This window comes from Calypte anna, chromosome 2, assembly GCF_003957555.1.
Source record: "Calypte anna isolate BGI_N300 chromosome 2, bCalAnn1_v1.p, whole genome shotgun sequence".
Lineage (NCBI taxonomy): Eukaryota > Metazoa > Chordata > Aves > Apodiformes > Trochilidae > Calypte > Calypte anna.
The window spans coordinates 3,024,119-3,040,157 of NC_044245.1; the positions used below are offsets into that span (position 1 = coordinate 3,024,119).

The 16,039-nt window shown below is 52.5% G+C and overlaps 1 protein-coding gene and 1 long non-coding RNA gene across 2 annotated transcripts; both read right to left on the bottom strand.

The window, feature by feature from the left end:
- Nucleotides 1–13,026: 13,026 nt before the first annotated feature.
- Nucleotides 13,027–14,340, bottom strand: LOC115597962 (39S ribosomal protein L55, mitochondrial-like). Its single transcript, XM_030446496.1, has 3 exons — nt 14,315–14,340; nt 14,034–14,193; nt 13,027–13,207 (listed from the first exon to the last, which is right to left on the bottom strand). The coding sequence occupies exons 1-3, from the start codon at nt 14,338–14,340 to the stop codon at nt 13,064–13,066; spliced, it is 330 nt and encodes a 109-aa protein (XP_030302356.1). The 3' UTR covers nt 13,027–13,063.
- LOC115597882 lies at nt 14,159–16,009 on the bottom strand. Its single transcript, XR_003987228.1, has 3 exons — nt 15,939–16,009; nt 14,315–14,414; nt 14,159–14,193 (listed from the first exon to the last, which is right to left on the bottom strand). It is a non-coding gene; the product is annotated as an uncharacterized LOC115597882 (long non-coding RNA).
- Nucleotides 16,010–16,039: the final 30 nt, after the last annotated feature.

The following is a 16,039-nucleotide window of genomic DNA, read 5'->3' on the forward strand; positions in this document are numbered from 1 at the left end:
CTTTTGGGTCCTGGATCAGCCCCAAACACTGGAGCATCACTGGCTCAACCCCAGGTCCCTGGCCCTCCATCAACTGCAGAGGATCCCTGTGTAAAAGGCATGGAAGGGCTGTCCACCTCCTCCTCCATGGCCTCTCCCCCCTTTCCCTTTCCTCTTCAACGTGCTCATTCATGAAAAAATATCTGTTGGATGGAGGTGAGGAAGAGGAATTAATGTTGGCTCATTTTTTCCCTGCTTGTTGGCCAAGGGAGGCTGTAGGCTCTGGGGGTTTTCAGCTTTGTTTTCACAGCTGGATTTGCTGTTACCCTTTCCTCTCTCCAGCTTTTTATTGCTGTTCACTCCCTGGAGCAAACCTGTTGCCCAGCAGTGTCCTCAATGGTGTTGTAGCACAGCCTGGTGCTGGCATCCCGTGGGGTGGTGGCCGTGGGTTTCCAGCTTGGGACCCAGGACCTGCACAGCCCCTCGTGTTCCCTAAGGACTGAGACCCTCAGAGGTCCTTCAGAGAGACCCCTGAATGGGTCCTGTGGCCAGGAGGGGAATGATACAGTGAGGAAGGTGCCATCCTATGATCGTTCTCTGCACCTGGATGCAGCCCAGGTCTCCCGGATCCTTCCCACCTGGAGTGAAGGTTGATGGACCAGCATGGTCCATCCTATGGTAGCCAGATTTCCTGGATTCTTCCAGAGGAGTAAAAGCTGATGGGCATCAGGGATCAAAGTGGTCCATGCTCTGGTAGCCAGATCTTCTGGATCCTTCCCAGATGGAGTGAGGGGCAGTGTGGGGACCAGTGTGGTCCATGCCCTGGTAGCCAGATCTCCTGGCTCCTTCCCAGATGGACTGAAGGCTGATGGCTGAAGGGACCAGCTTGATCCATGCTCTGGTAGCCAGATCTTCTGGAACCTCCCCATCTGGAGTGAAGGGCAGCAGGGACCAGTGTGGTCCATCCTATGGTAGCCAGATCTCCTGCATCCTTCCCAGTTGGACTGAAGTCTGAACGGACCAGCTTGATCCATGATCCATGATCTCCTAGATCCTTCCCATCTGGAGTGAAGGCTGATGGGCAGCAGGGACCAGCTTGGTCCATGCTGTGGTAGGACAGGTCAGGCAGCAGGACTGGGGGACAGTGTCTGTCTGGGCCTGGTGGAGGTGGTGTAGGGGTTGGTGGTGCTTGTGTAAGGGCTGATGGTGTGGGTGTAAGGTTCAGTGGTGCTGGTGTAGGGTTTGGTTAATTGAGTGCAGGTGTAGACGTTGGTGGTGCTGGTGTAGACCTTGGTGGTTCTGGTGTGGGGTTTGGTGGTTCTGGTGTAGGATTTGGTGGTGCTGGTATGAAGTTTGGTGGTGCTGGTTTAGGGTTTGGTGATACTGGTGTAGGGTTTGGTGGCACTGGTGTAGGGCTTGGTTAATTGGGTGCTGGTGTAGGGTTTGGTAGTGCTGGTGTAGGGTTTGGTGGTACTGGTGTAGGGTTTGGTGGTACTTGTGTAGGGATTGGTGTAGGATTTGGTGTTGCTGCTGTAGGGTTTGGTGGTGCTCGTGTAGAGTTTGGTTGATTGGGTGCTGGTTTAAAGTTTGGTGGTGCTGGTGTAGACTTTGTTTAATTGGGTACTGGTGTAGGGTTTGGTTAATTGGATGCTGGTATAGAGTTTGGGGTGCTGGTGTAGGGTTTGGTGGTACTGGTATGAAGTTTGGTGGTACTGGTGTAGGGTTTCATGGTTCTGGTGTTTTGGTGGTTCTGGTATAGGGTTGGTGGTGCTGGTGTAGGATTTCCTGCTGTAGGGGTTTGGTGGGTGCTGGTGTAGAGTTAATTGGGTACTGGTGTAGGGTTTGGTGGTGCTGGTGTAGGGTTTGGTGGTGCTGGTGTAGGGTTGGTGGTACTGGTGTAGGTTGGTGACGGTATATTTGGTTAATTGGGTGCCCAGCACAGCCAACATGCAGTGTGTGCTATGCCCAGAGGTGGGGGGAGCAGAAGGTGCTTCCAGCACCACTGGGTGCCACACTGTCACTTGGGACCTCAAGTGCTGCAGACCTCAGAGTCCCCTTTGCTTCAAGCATCAGCACCACCCAGGACTCCCTCCCACCCACCTAGGGCACCCCTGCACCCCACTGCCTGCCAGGGGAGGAACTGATTCCACCTACAATGAAAGGGAACAACGTGGGTGCCCTCCTTGGCACGGGGACACCAGGAAATGTGAGCCAGGAGCTGCTGAGCTCTCTGTCATCAGGGGTGGGGACCAAGCTATGAAAACACCATCCAGGAAAGCTCTGCTCCTTTCCCACCCTCATCAACCTTCAGATCAGATCCAACACCCCTGACTGATGCTCCTCTCTCCAGAGCTCCCAGGGAAGGTACAGTACTGCTCACCAGCACTGGGTGTTTCTCTTCCATCTTCCTCTTCTCTGCATGAAAAGGTGACCATAGAATTAGCTCTGCATTTAATTACCTAAGTAATTAATTGAAATATTTCATGGTGAGGCACTTAAGGTTGAGTGGGCAGAGTAGAAACCTGCTCTGGTCATGCTGGGAACCCAGCCAGAAGGATAGGAAAGCACTTCTAGTAATAATATTTCCTTTTTTTTTTTTTTTTTTTTATTTGTTTTGTCTGTTATCTGAGAACAGTTGGCAACAGCATGTCCAACCCTTTGGTTTCCTCATTTATCACAGTCCAGCCTCTCCCTCTCCCTTTTTACCTACTTTTAGCTCTCATTAATAATAGAAAAAATGGGCCATGAAGTTGCACCCAAGTGTCTGGGTGCTACACTGGCAATTTTCTTTCTTGTCTTCAATTCCTTATTTAGTTGATGTTGGGTTTGTTTGTTCTGAGGAAGATCTGGTGTCCAGGTAGCCAGGGCTGAGCTCAGGAGGATGTTTTGGGTGTCAAGGTTTGAGCATCAGCAGGAGATTTACTTGGGAAGGAGCAAGGATGGGTTGGAAGGGCTGAGGGAAGGTTTGGCATTCCCCATCCTTTTCCCCATTTCCTCATGGAATGGCCTCACTGCCAGGGTTCTGTCTGAGCTGGCAAGTCAGAAGCTTCTCCAAAGCCAAGGGGTTGAGAAGTAGATGCTCCAACATTGAGTGTTGGGACTCTGGGAGAGGTTTGGGGTCTTGGATGCACGTTCCAGTTCAGAGAAGACTTTGCCTCATCTTGTAATTCCTGTTGCCTGATCCTCAGCCCATCCTCCTGGATGGTGGATTTAGGATGGGGATAATGTTCATAATTCTGTTCTTGGTGGAGCAGAGTGGACTCAGCACCCTGAGGAGATGTCAAGTGGAAGCAAAAGGACCTCAGATGTCCTCAAAATGACCCACTCGTGGTCTTTTTAACCAGATTATTTAAAGCAGGAAGGAGTGAGTTTGCCCAGAGGGCAATTACTCAGGAATCCTGATGGATGGCCAGGGCTGGATGAGGATCACCATCTGGAGGTGCAGAAAGCTTGGTTCACAGGGCTGGGCTGGTTCCTGGGGGACCTGCACCCATTTTTGGCACACTTGCTCACTACAAGCTGCTGTCCTGGCATGGTTGAGACACAGGTCCTCTAACGTTGGCAAATTACAGATATTTTTGGTGCAGTAAGGGAACAAAAATAATTTTAAACCTAATTCTCATGCTGGGTTTCACCTGGAAGTCAGGGGTGAAAGGAACCTCCACCCAGTACAGAGTCTCCCAGATTGTACTTGGGGTTTGGGCAGGTGACTGTAAAGGATGGAACTTGATACATAATATAATAATATAATATAATATAAAATAATAGAATATATACGTGAAGCTAAGTCTTCCCTTTGGAAAATGGGACCATGGTTTCTGGTGGGTCACTTTGTCCTTTCCAAGGGACCAAAGAGCCCTCAGCCAGAGCCAAGGGAAGTGGCAGTGTCCCGGCTTGCTCCAACCCAGATGAACCTGGTCCAAATCCTAGTTTGAAGGTATCAATCCTGGTACCTGGAGGTTTCCATGTGTCATGGGTTGGTTGAACATCATCCCCATCCTGGCCAGGTGTGTAGGGTCATCCAGGATGTTGTGGTGGTTCTCACATGAGGTGACAGAGATGACACCAGCATTTTGCTCGCTCAAAAAAAAGGAGTTAAAACTCTCAGTGCCAGGATCCCACCTGGATGGTTGCAAAGAGTTTTTCCCCAAGAAAACCAATGCTGATCTGTATTTGCAGGAAGGGTTTTGGGAGGAAACCTTGGAGGAGGTCTTGAGGATGTCCTTTGTGTGTGGATCTGGATCTGTCCCTGGATCTGTAGTGCTGGGACCAGTGGGAATGTCTTGAAACTGGAAGAGGGGGATTTAGATGAGATCTTGGGAAGAAACTGCTGTGAGGGTGTGAGAGCCTGGCCCAGGCTGCTCAGAGAAGCTGTGGGTCTGTAGCCTCCAGTCTTTGAGGGTTGCTGAAGGTGTTCAAATCCTCTCAGCTTTTCTTGCACAGGGGTGATTTTCACAGACTATTTGTGCTCCTTGGTATCTTCCAAGTGCTTGCAGGGAGCAAGGAGACTTCTGCTCATTATCCCTTTGTCACCCAATGGTCTGGATACAATGGATTTAGGAGCAGAAGTGATGATCAGAGGGCTGGAGCTATGAGAACAGGATGAGAGGGTTGGGGTTGTTCAGCCTGAAGAAGAGAAGGCTCCAGGGAGACCTTAGAGCATCTTCCAGGGGCTCCAGGAAAGCTGGGATGGAGTTTTTACAAGGGATGGAGGGATGGGATGAAGGGGAATGGTTTGAAACTTGAAGAGGGAGATGTAGGTTGGACATTAGGAAGAAATTCTTTCCTGTGAGGGTGCTGAGCCCCTGGCCCAGGTTTCCCAAAGAAGCTGTGGCTGCCCCATCCTGGAAGTGTTTAAATCCAGGTTGGATGGGGCTTGGAGCAACCTGGGCTGGTGGGAGGTGTCCCTGACTATTCCAGGGGATATGGAATGAGATGATCTTTAAGGTCCCTTCCAACTCAAACCATTCCATGATTCTATGATCTGCAGAGGCCACACTTTGCTTTGGGCAGTGCTGTCCTTCCCCTCAAGCTGTGTCTGAGATGTTCATCCCTGTGCAGAGCTGGTTGCTCCTCCTGTCCCTTCCCACTCCCCAGTGTGCTGAGTGGTTTCCAGGCAGCTGGAAATCAGGGAAACCATTCCTGTGGTGAGCCAGGGACCTCACCCAACAGCTCTTGAATGGAGCCCAGAAGCCATGGCTGAGCTTCCAGCCTCTCCCTTCATCCCACTCCCTTTTCCTGGGGCTTTTCCAAGCTCCCTCCTAACAAACCATCTCTGCCCAGCCACAGGTGTTAGGGAAAAAGTGTTAAAAAAAAAAACAACAAACCAACAATTAACAGCAACCTCCCACCTTTCTGGAGCAGGCAGAAACGTGGCTGCTTGACTTTTTGTTCCAGCTGTCCCTAAAGCTTTCCCATGCATCCTGACCTTATTCCCCTGCCCGTGGCTGCTCCATGAACCACAGATGGAGGAGCACTGGTGGGAGAAGCTGATTGTGCCCTGAACTTTTGCACAGCCCTTTTCCACCAGAGGGTTTGGATTTCCTCTGATTTTTATTGAGCGTTTTCTTTCTTTTTGGATTTTTTTTTTTTTAATTATTATTTTTTTTTTTAAACACTCTTTTGTGCAAGTGCAGGAAGGTCTACAGCAAGTCAAGCCTGGCTTGGCTTCAGAGGGCTGGGAACACTGGCTGGAAAGTTTATTGCTTCCTGTTATGAGAGCTCAGAGAATCCTGGTGGGTTTGCAGGAGAGGGGTGGGTGACCCTAACACTGGGTATGACCCCATCGGGTGTGGTTGGAGATGGGGTTTGGGTTGGTTTTTTTTTTTTATTCCCATTCCAGCTACTTCAGGAAAGGGAAGCAAATAGAGAAGGGAATAATTGCTGGCCCTGACCTCTGGCTGTTGAGGCAGATGCTTTCTTTGGAGCAGGAACAGAAAAAAAAAATCTTATCAGGGTTTTGCTGAGCGACGTCCCCAGGGCTCCCCAGTCCCTCCTTGCCACCTTTTGGTTGATTTGCCCAGGGGTTATCTCTCCAGCCTTGAAAACTTCAAAGAAAAGGTTCCACTCAGGAAAAAAAATAAAATAAAATAAAATGCAGGTTTGTCAAGACTGAGATTTATCTCCAGAACGTGTCCATCATGTGGAAGTTTTCAGCTGGGGAGGGCTGGAATGGCTTTAACACTTCCTCAGGCTTTTTGTACTTTGGGATTTAAAGCTTATTGTTATTTGAGAATATCAGAGTCTTTTTTGGCCATTTTCAAATTGAAATGCTTTTACCTTTCCACCATCATCAGTCAGTGGCAGCCAAAGGAAACAATGCCCTGTTTTCCAGCAGAATATTCATCCTGCCAACAGCAATTTTGCTCCAGTCCCAAACCAGTGCAAACTGCACAAGAAATTCTGCTTTCTGACCTATCTTCTGGGCTAACTGAGGCACAACCATGGCCCGAATCATAGCAATTCAGAGCCAGGAATTGTGTTTCCAGAGCACATGAAAGAAAAAAGCCATCACCTCGTGTTCAAGCATCCTTAGGTTATGCAGCCAAAATCCCCACCAGCTTTGGGAAAACGTGTGAGACCTGATTCCCTCCATTTGGTCCTTGCAAGAGCCAGAGACCAACCACGTCCTGATCCAGATCAAAACCTTCTTGGGGTTTTTCCAAGGAAGCAGAGCTGGGTGGAGAAGAAGAAATGAACCTGGTGGTGAACTGGTAGAGACCTCATCTCTCAGTCATTTAAGTGGCAAATTTATCACCACCACTGTCCTGGAAAGTCCTCACAGAGGTTTGGGATGAAGCAGATTTTATCAACAAACACTGTCCAGCTTTTTTCTGATGCTGAAAAATTTCTTTTAAGAGAGTTGAGGTTTTTGGCAGAGTCCTCACGCTACGAGGCCTGATTAGTCCTGAATCTTGGAGAACTCCCAAAGTTCTGGGTGAAGGAGGGAAGTTTGCACAACTGAGGTTTTTTTTTTGTTTGTTTTGTTTGTTTTTTTACTTTTCTGTGCTCAGCTAGGAAGCATGGTGGGACTGGAAGGGAGCCCAGGGTGGTTGGGTTGAGTTGTGCTGTAGCCATCCCCACCCACCCCTCCTGTCTCCCCACTGCAGCTCCTGAAGAGGTCCCTGGGATGTCCAGGGTTGATCCTGATCCATCAGCCATAAACAGGGATATTGGGTCAGTTACTGAGCAAAGGGGCTCTTCCAGTGGCTGGGAAGAGGGGCTTTCCCAAGGCATGGTCCCTCCACCCATAAACCCAAATCCTACTCCAGTCCATTGCTTCTGCCCTTGCTGGGAGGGACTGGTCTGTCCCAAAACACCAGAATTCAAGAGAAATTTTCTCTGTCCCAGAAGAAGCCCCCAGCCCAGCAACCTGTCACAGAGCAATCACTCAACTTGGGTTCCTTGGGTTGCTGAAGGCTCTGGAGACTCCAGGCATGAAGTAGGAGCTCCAGGTTGCCTCTTTCCCACCAGGAAATGGGAAGAAAATTTGGAAATACCCCAGTGAGATGGAGACACTTGGACCTCCTTGCAGGGCTCAGTTCTCCTGGGCCTCTCAACCAGGCAGGTGGCTGTGGATGTGACATTTGGGAATGTCAGAGCTGCAATGCTGACTTCAACCAAACTTGCCAAACCCTCCCCAAAATCCATCAATCCCCCCCAACCCATGCACTCAAGGACCTAAAACTCCTGAAACAAAGGCAGGATGAGGGAGGATGGAGGGAAGGAGGATGCTTGCCACTCCCTGAAGCCCATCCTGACATCTGGGGAAGAAAACCTGAATTTAAAGCCATTTCCAGGGCTGTGATGCTCCACCAAGGGCTTGGGGCTGTAAGGAACAGTTCAGCCACACCAGAGGCACTGATGGAATGAAAACCTGGATTTTTATTTTTTTTTCCAATGTATCTGCCACCTTAGCTTGCAAAGATCAGACCTCAGCATCCCTTTCTGTGAGTCTGGCAAAGCTGTAACCCCTCCAGACCCTTCCCCTTTTAACTGCCAGCAAATTACTGAATAATAAGAATAAAACAAAATTCAGCAGCTCTGCAGTGGGGCTTCAGGCTCCAGAAAATGGAGAATTTTTTCCAGATCCAAAGCTTCCTTTCAGGCAGTGCTTTTCCCACCCTTTCCATCACAAAACTTTTCCTTCAAAGTGGGTGCCACACCACAGCCACCCAGAGGGAAGATGTGTCCCACGTCTCATATCTGAGAAAGAGATGAAAAAATAGAGAAAGGGGAGAGGAAAAAAGGCAAGGGGAGTGGTCGTGCTGGGACCGGTGTTGTTTAATATCTTCATCAACGACTTGGATGAGGGTATAGAATGTACCCTCAGCAAGTTTGCTGATGACACTAAGCTGGGAGGAGTGGCTGACACACCAGAGGCTGTGCTGCCATTCAGAGAGACTTAGACAGGCTGGAGAGTTGGGCAGGAGAAACATGATGAAATTCAACAAGGGGAAGTGTAGAGTTTGCATTTGGGGAAGAACAACACGATGTCCCAGTATAGGTTGGGGGCTGACCTGCTGGAGAGCAGTGTAGGTGAAAGAGACCTGGGGGTCCTGGTTGACAAGAAGATGACCATGAGCCAGCAATGTGCCCTTGTGGCCAAGAAGGCCAATGGCATCCTGGGGTGCATTAAAAGGGGTGGTTAGTAGGTCAAGAGAGGTTCTCCTCCCTCTATTCTGCATTGGTGAGGCCGCACCTGGAGTATTGTGTCCAGTTCTGGGCCCCTCAGTTCAAGAAGGACAGGGAAGTGCTTGAAAGAGTCCAGCGCAGAGCTACTAAGATGATGAAGGGAGTGGAACATCTCCCTTATGAGGAAAGGCTGAGGGAGCTGGGTCTCTTTAGTTTGGAGAAAAGGAGACTGAGGGGTGACCTCATCAATGTTTTCAAATATGTAAGGGCTGAGTGTCAGGGAGATGGAGTTAGGCTTTCTCAGTGGTGACCAGTGATAGGACAAGGGGTAATGGGTGTAAATTGGAGCATAGGAGGTTCAAGTTGAATATCCAGAAAATTTTTTTCCTGTAAGGGTGACAGAGCCCTGGAACAGGCTGCCCAGGGGGGTCATGGAGTCTCCTTCACTGGAGACATTCAAAACCCGTCTGGACACGTTCCTATGTGAAGTGCTCTAGGTGGCCCTGCTCTGGCAGGGGGGGTTGGACTAGATGATCTTTCGAGGTCCCTTCCAACCCAAGGATTCTATGATTCTATGATTCTGTGATTCTGTGAAGAAGAAAAGATAGGAATTAACTATCTGCCCTCACTAATAAAAGAAAAAAAAACAGTTTTTGCCCTCACTTGTGGTATTCACAGAATCATGGACTGGTTTGGGTTGGAAGGAACCTTAAGGATCATCTCATCCTAACCCCTTGCATGGGCAGGGACACCTCCCACCAGCCCAGGGTGCTCCAAGCCCCATCCAACCTGGATTTGAACACTTCCAGGGATGGGGCAGCCACAGCTTCTCTGGAAAATATTTTGGCTTCTCCAATACTAAGTCCTGCAGTCTCAACAGTTTCCAAGAAGGTGGAAAATGGACATTTTTAATATATTTCAATTTTGAGGTGTTTGTCTCCACACAGTAACGATGCCTCCTGGGTCCTGTTTTAAAAGATGGGCTGATTGTCTGAGCAAAGAGACTTTTCCTGATGCCATTTAGTTTTAAAACAGGTGGAATGAAAAGCCAGAAGGTGAAGATTAGAGAAGAAAATGACCTCTCAGCAGGACACAGCACAGGACATTTTGTGGCCAGGGTGGGTGATTCTGGCTGCTGCTCATTATGGGCACAGCAGGGAGAGGTTACACCAGATCTTGTTCTGATTATTGACAGAATTTACTGATTTTAGGAGGATGTCTGAGAGGAACAGAGGTAGATCTGAGAGGAGAAGTGACCTGGGAGGTGACTCCCAGAATCATGGGATCACAGAGCACCAGGTTGGAAGGGACCTCAGGGATCAGCTTGGCAAAAGCAAAGTCTGGACAAGGATGGCCCAGCACCCTCTCCAGCTAAATCCTAAAAATGTCCAACACTTGGAGAAATCACAGAAGGCTGAGGAGGAGCAGATGTTGCTCAGCTCTCCTGAAGCTTCTCTCCCCAAAAAACTTCCACTAGAGGAGATTCTGTGTGTATAAATAACCCATGGAGTTAGGAAGCAAAGGGCCTGGAGAAGCTGCACGACCCATGGGACAGGGACCATGCTGAGCTGCCTTTTATCTCTAAGTTGCTGCCCATAGTCCTGGAAGTTGTTCTCAGCTTGTTATTTTTAAATAACTAATAATACTTCCTCTCCAGCTCCATCCTGCACCAGCTGGAAAGAGTGGAAGGTTCACCACGTTTGGGGATTTTTTTTTGTTTTTTTGTTTTTTTGTTGCTTTTTTTTTTTTTTTTTGTGGTAATAAGATCTTGGAATCCATCCCTCAGGTCTGCTGGATCTCTTTAAGAAGGAGAATGTATGAGATGTGCTGGAAGCTGCAGGGTCCTCACCTGGGAGTGTAGAGAAACAAGATAAACCAGGTGCCTCGAGTTGCCAAAGAGTGGGTGTGAGTCCACCTGTGCCTGGTTAGGGCAGGTCCCCTATTACCAGGGGCCAATAAAGGTGGGACACACACCAGAGAGAGGACTCACTCTTCTGTGAGGCAATGGAGAGGCCATCAGCTTGTTGAGCCTCAGGAGCAAGAAGGCTCCTCCGCTACATGGTAGGATGCACCCAAGGACCACACCATGGGTGGAGGTGTCCATGAAGTGACCCAACACTCTGTCTCCAGACATCAGGGACCATCAGGACATCAGGAGGTCACTGTCCCAGCATTCTGGAGGCCAACCCAGCTCTAGGAACACACAAGGGTGATGTGGCCTCAGCTTGCTGCAATTTTTTTTTTCTCTCCTCTTTCTCAGTCATCCCATGGGATCTCAGAGTGGGAGCAGATCTCCAGCCCTGATGTTCTCCTCTGAACCTCCTGGTTTCCCCAGGGTGACACATTCCACCACTACACCTGAGCTGGGTGATATTTTAGGTGGGGATTGGTCTGTTCAAGTGGTAGGACAAGAGGTAAAGCCTCAGGGGGGTTTAGATTTGGTATTGGGGAGAATTTCTTCACTGAAAGAGTTATCAGACATTGGAACAGGCTGTGTGTCACCATCCCAGGAGGTATTTGAGTTGTCTAGACATAGGGATGTGGCTTAGTTAAGGAGTTGTGTTGTCACTTAATGATCCTCAAGGTCTTTTCCAGTCATTTCTGTGCTTATAAGGCTTTTTCCAGCTGCCTATCACAGACATCTCCTTGTGATTAACTTATCACCACGTAGGTGTAGTTAGTTTATAACTCAAAACCTCCTGGAAGCCACTGCAGTGTGTCCAGAAATTCCTCCACATACCCTGGAGAGCCCCTGGGCTGTGTCATGGACCTGAGCTCTGGTCTCACCAGAGGTCCACATCCTCTTGGGCTCTTGCAGAGCAACTTGCAGGGGTCCAGCCAAAGCCTCAGCCACCATGGATGGTGTGCAGGAGATGCTGCTGCTGCCCACAAAAGCCNTGTCTAACTTTTTGATGTCTGGGGGGGGGGGGGGATGTGCAAAGCCTGAGAGGGGGTGTTCAGTCTTGGGAGGGGGGTTGCACAATTTGGGGGGGGGTGTGGCAGAGTTTGGGGGGGGAATGAACAGTTTGGGGAGGGGGTGGCAGAGTTTTCAGGGTGGGGTTGAACATCTTGGGGGTGGCAAAGTTGGGGGGGGGGGGTAGCAGAGTTTGGGGGCACTGAACAAATTCTTTTGGGGGAGGGGGTAGCACAGTGGGGGGGGTGAGAGTTTGGGGGGGTAACAGAGTAGGGGTTAGGTTAGGGGTAGCAGAGTAAGGGGGGAATAGCATTAGGGGGTTGAACAACTTGGGGAGGGGTGGTGGTGCACGGCCTGGATTGGGGGGATCAAGAGGGGTTGCAAAGGTTTAGGGGCCTGGAAGAGGAACTGAAGTACCTTGGGGGGGGGGCTGAGGTTGAGAGGGGTGACAGAGCCCGGGAGGGGGGTGACAGGGCCCAGGGGGGGTTGCAGGGATCAGGGGGGGTGGATGAAGCTGTGTGAGGGGGTTTCAGAGCCCTGAGGGGAGGAGGAAGCGGCTGCAAGCTGGGGGGACACACAGAGACCCGCACCCGCCCCCCCCCCCCCCCCAATGTCCTCACGCACCTCCCGCACCGCTCCGGCCCCGCGCTCACTCCCGGGCGCTACCACTGCGGAGGAATGGGGGGGTGGCTGAGGCGGGCGGTACCACCGCGAAGTGAGGAAAAGGGGAGAGGAAAGAAAGGGAATGTAAAATTTGGGATAGTTGGGAAAAAGGTTGAAGATGATGGAGTCCGGCTGGTGCGCACAGCCAAGGACACCGCTGCCCCGTGTCCCTCAGCATCACATCTCCAGGGCTTGGAAACCCCTCCAGGGATGAGTCCATCTCAGGCCCTGAGAACCCTTTTCTGGGAGAAATTGTTCCCGCCAGCTCCAACCTAAACCTCCCCTGGCACAACTTGAGGCCAAAAGTTTCCTCTTGTCCCATCACTCTTCCTTGGGAGCAGAGCCCAACCCCCCTGGCTCCAACCTCCTCTCAGGGGGTTGCAGAGAGCCAGAAGGTCTCCCCTCAGCCTCCTCTGCTCCAGGATCAACACCCCAGCTCCCTCAGCTGCTCCTGATTTCTGCTCCAGACCCTTCCCCAGCTCCCATTCCCCTCTCTGGACACTCTCCAGCCCCTCAATGTCCTTCTGCTCCTCAGGGACCCAGAACTGACCCAGGATTTGAGGTGCAGCACAAAGGGACAGTCACTGCCTGCTCCTGCTGGCCACAGCAGTGCTGACACAAGCCAGGATGCTGGTGGCCTTCTTGGCCACCTGGGCACACCCTGGCTGATGTTCAGCTGCTCTTGGCCAACACCCCCAAGGGTCCTTTCCCATGGGACACTTCGCAGCTGCTCTGTCCCAGTCCTGGAGCATTGCCTGGGGTTGGTGTGACCCAAGTGCAGAGCTCCCAGCATTGCCACCAAAAAAAACCCCAAATCACAAAAGACCCAGCACAGCGGGTGGACAAACTCGGTAATTTTTTTATTTCAGGCCTTCACTTCTTCCAGAACTTCTTGTAGGTGCCCATGTCGATGCTGTCGAAGGTCTCCTCCTCCTCAGCCTTTATCTTGCTGGGGAAGTGCCTCCTCAGCCGTGCTTTGCGCTCCTCCTCAGGCAGAGTGCTGCTGTCCAGGGGCAGCTGGAACACAGGAGCATCCGGATTGGAAAGGAGTCTGGGATCACCAAGTCCACCCCTGATCCACTCCCCCCGTGGTTCCCAACCCACGGCACTCAGTGCCACATCCAGTCTCTTTTTAAATGTCTTAGGGATGGAGAATCCACCCCTCCCTGGGCAGCCCATTCCAATGCCTGAGCACCCTCTCTGCAAAGAATTTCTTCCTCATCTCCAACCTAACCTCCCCTGGCAGAGCTGAAGCCCATGGCCTCTTTGTTTGCTGATAGAGCCCAACCCCCCCTGGCTCCAACCTCCTTTCAGGGAGTTGTAGAGAGTGATGAGGTCTCCCCTGAGCCTCCTCTTCTCCAGCCTCAACACCACCAGCTCCTCTCAGCCTTCCTCACAGAATTCTGCTGGATCCCTTCACAGCCTCCTTGCTCTTCTCTGGACCTGCTCCAGCACCTCAATCTCCTTCCTGAGCTGAGGGGCCAGAACTGGACACAGGACTCAAGCTGTGGCCTCACCAGGCTGAGCACAGGGGCAGAATCCCTTCCTGGACCTGCTGGCCACGCTGTTCCTGAGCCAGCCCAGGATGCCCTTTTGGGCCACCTGGGCACACTGCTGGCTCCTGTTCACCTTCCTCTCCACCCAAATTCCCAGCTCCATTCCTGCCTGGATGCTCTCCAGCACCAGAATCCCATCACCACTTCACTGCCCTTCTCTGGGTCTGCTCCAGCACCTCAAGATCCTTCACAGAACTGAGGAGCCCTGAAGGGACTCAGGGTGAGGAAAATCCTCGAGGAAGCCCCCCAATCCTCGAGGAAACCCTCCCGAAGCTGCTCCTCCTCACCATCAGGATCCTCTTGGGCTCTTTGTAGCGCAGGTGGACGGTGGAGCCGTCGGTTTTCACCAGGAGGACGGGGTAGAGGCGGCCGTAGAGCTGCCGGTGGAGGTGGAGATGGCGGCGCGGTTGAGTTGTGGCGGAGGAGGTGGTGAAAGGCGGCAGCAGCCTGGGCATGAGGGAAGAGGGAAAGGGAAGGGATCTGCCATGCAAAGAACCTCATGGTGGGTAAAATAAACCCTCAACCATTCTTTCAGGGGGTGAACACAGCCTCCCCCCCACACGCTCACCTCAGCGCCCGCCTTGCGGCCGCCATCTTAGGGCAGGTAAAGGATGGATCCTCCTCAAGAGGTAAATTCCTGGGGACAGCCCGAGGGAGAAGGGCTTCTTCTGAGATGGATGGATGGATGGATGGATGGATGGAGAAGGGGGTGCCAGCCCCCACCACAGCATGGCTTTGCAGGGCACCTCCCCAGCATGGATCAGCTCCATGAGGCATCCTTCAGTACCATGATGCCTCCCCCCACCCTCTAATGGTTCAGCCCCACCATGGCATCCCCCACACACATACAGCCCACACACACAACCCCTTCCCCCCACTCATGACATGGTTCAGCCCGATAATGTCCCCCCCCCCACCTATGTATCCCCCCACCCATGACATGGTTCAGCCCCATAATGTCCCCCCCCCCAACCTATGGCTCCCCCCACCCATGACATGGTTCGCCCCATCATGTCCACTCCCCCCACCCATGACATGGGTACCGCCCTGCCCCTGGTGTCCCCCCACCTATGACAGGTTCAGCCCCATCACGTCCATTTCCCTCCCCCCGCAGTGCTATGGTTCAACCCTAAGGTGGCTCCCCCCTTGCCCCCTTGCCCATGCCATGGTTCAGCCCTACCATGGTGTGGGTCCCCCCCACTCATGACATGGTTCAGCCCCACCATGGTGTGGGTGTGTCCCCCCCCACTCATGACATGGTTCAGCCCTACCATGGTGTGGTCCCCCCCACCCATGACATGGTTCAGGCCCATCATGTCCACCCCCCCACCCATGACATGGTACAGCCCTACATTGGCTCCCCCCACCCATGACATGGTACAGTCCCACCATGGTGTGTCCTCCCCCTCCCATGACATGGTTCATCCCCATCATGTCCACCCCGCCCCACAATCCCATGGTTCAACCCTAAGGTGGGCTCCCCCCCTTGCTCATGCCATGGTTCAGCCCTACCATGGGTGTGGGGTACCCCCCACTCGTGACATGGTGCAGCCCTACCATGGTGTCCCCCCCCCACCCAGCCATGGTACAGTCCTACCATGTTGTTCCCCCCCCCGTGCCATGGTTCATCCCTACACTGGCTCCCCCCACCCATGACATGGTACAGTCCCACCATGTGGTTCCTCCCCCTCCATGACATGGTTCATCCCATCATGTCCACCCCCCCACAATCCCATGGTTCAACCCTAAGGTGGCTCCCCCCCTTGCCCATGCCATAGTTCAGCCCTACCATGGTGTCCCCCCCCCCCCAACCATGGTACAGTCCTACCATGTTGTATCCCCCCCCCCCCCCCGTGCCATGGTTCATCCCCTTGCTGTCTCCCCCCTCTCCCCACCATGGTTCAGCCCCCTCCTCACTCCATGCCTCTCCCCCTCCCCTCCATCATGGTCTGACCCACCACATCCCCCCCCAGCCCCGCAATGGTTCACCCCCTCCCTTCACGGGGGTTTTGCTCCCTCCTCCATCATGGCGCTGAGTCCGCCCCCCCCCTCAACCTCCACCACGACCCTCAGCACCCCCATATCCCTTCCCCCTCAGCACCCCCATATCCCCCAGCACCCCAATATCCCTCAGCACCCCCATATCCCTCCCATCCCCCTCACTGCTCAGCGCTACCGCCCCCCTCACTGACCGCTCCCCCCCCTCCTCCCTTCTGCTTGTGGTTGAGTCCGCCGCCCTCCGCTCACGTGACCACGCCCTCTTCGCTCCGCCCCTCCCCGTGACGTCACGGCG

Coding starts and splice junctions, on each gene's coding strand:
- LOC115597962 (XM_030446496.1), bottom strand. CDS start 14,340: ATGGCGGCCGCAAGGCGGGCGCTGAG. Junction 14,194..14,314: donor GCCGCAAGGCGGGCGCTGAG/GTGAGCGTGTGG, acceptor CCTCATGCCCAG/GCTGCTGCCGCCTTTCACCA. Junction 13,208..14,033: donor AGCCCAAGAGGATCCTGATG/GTGAGGAGGAGC, acceptor CCTGTGTTCCAG/CTGCCCCTGGACAGCAGCAC.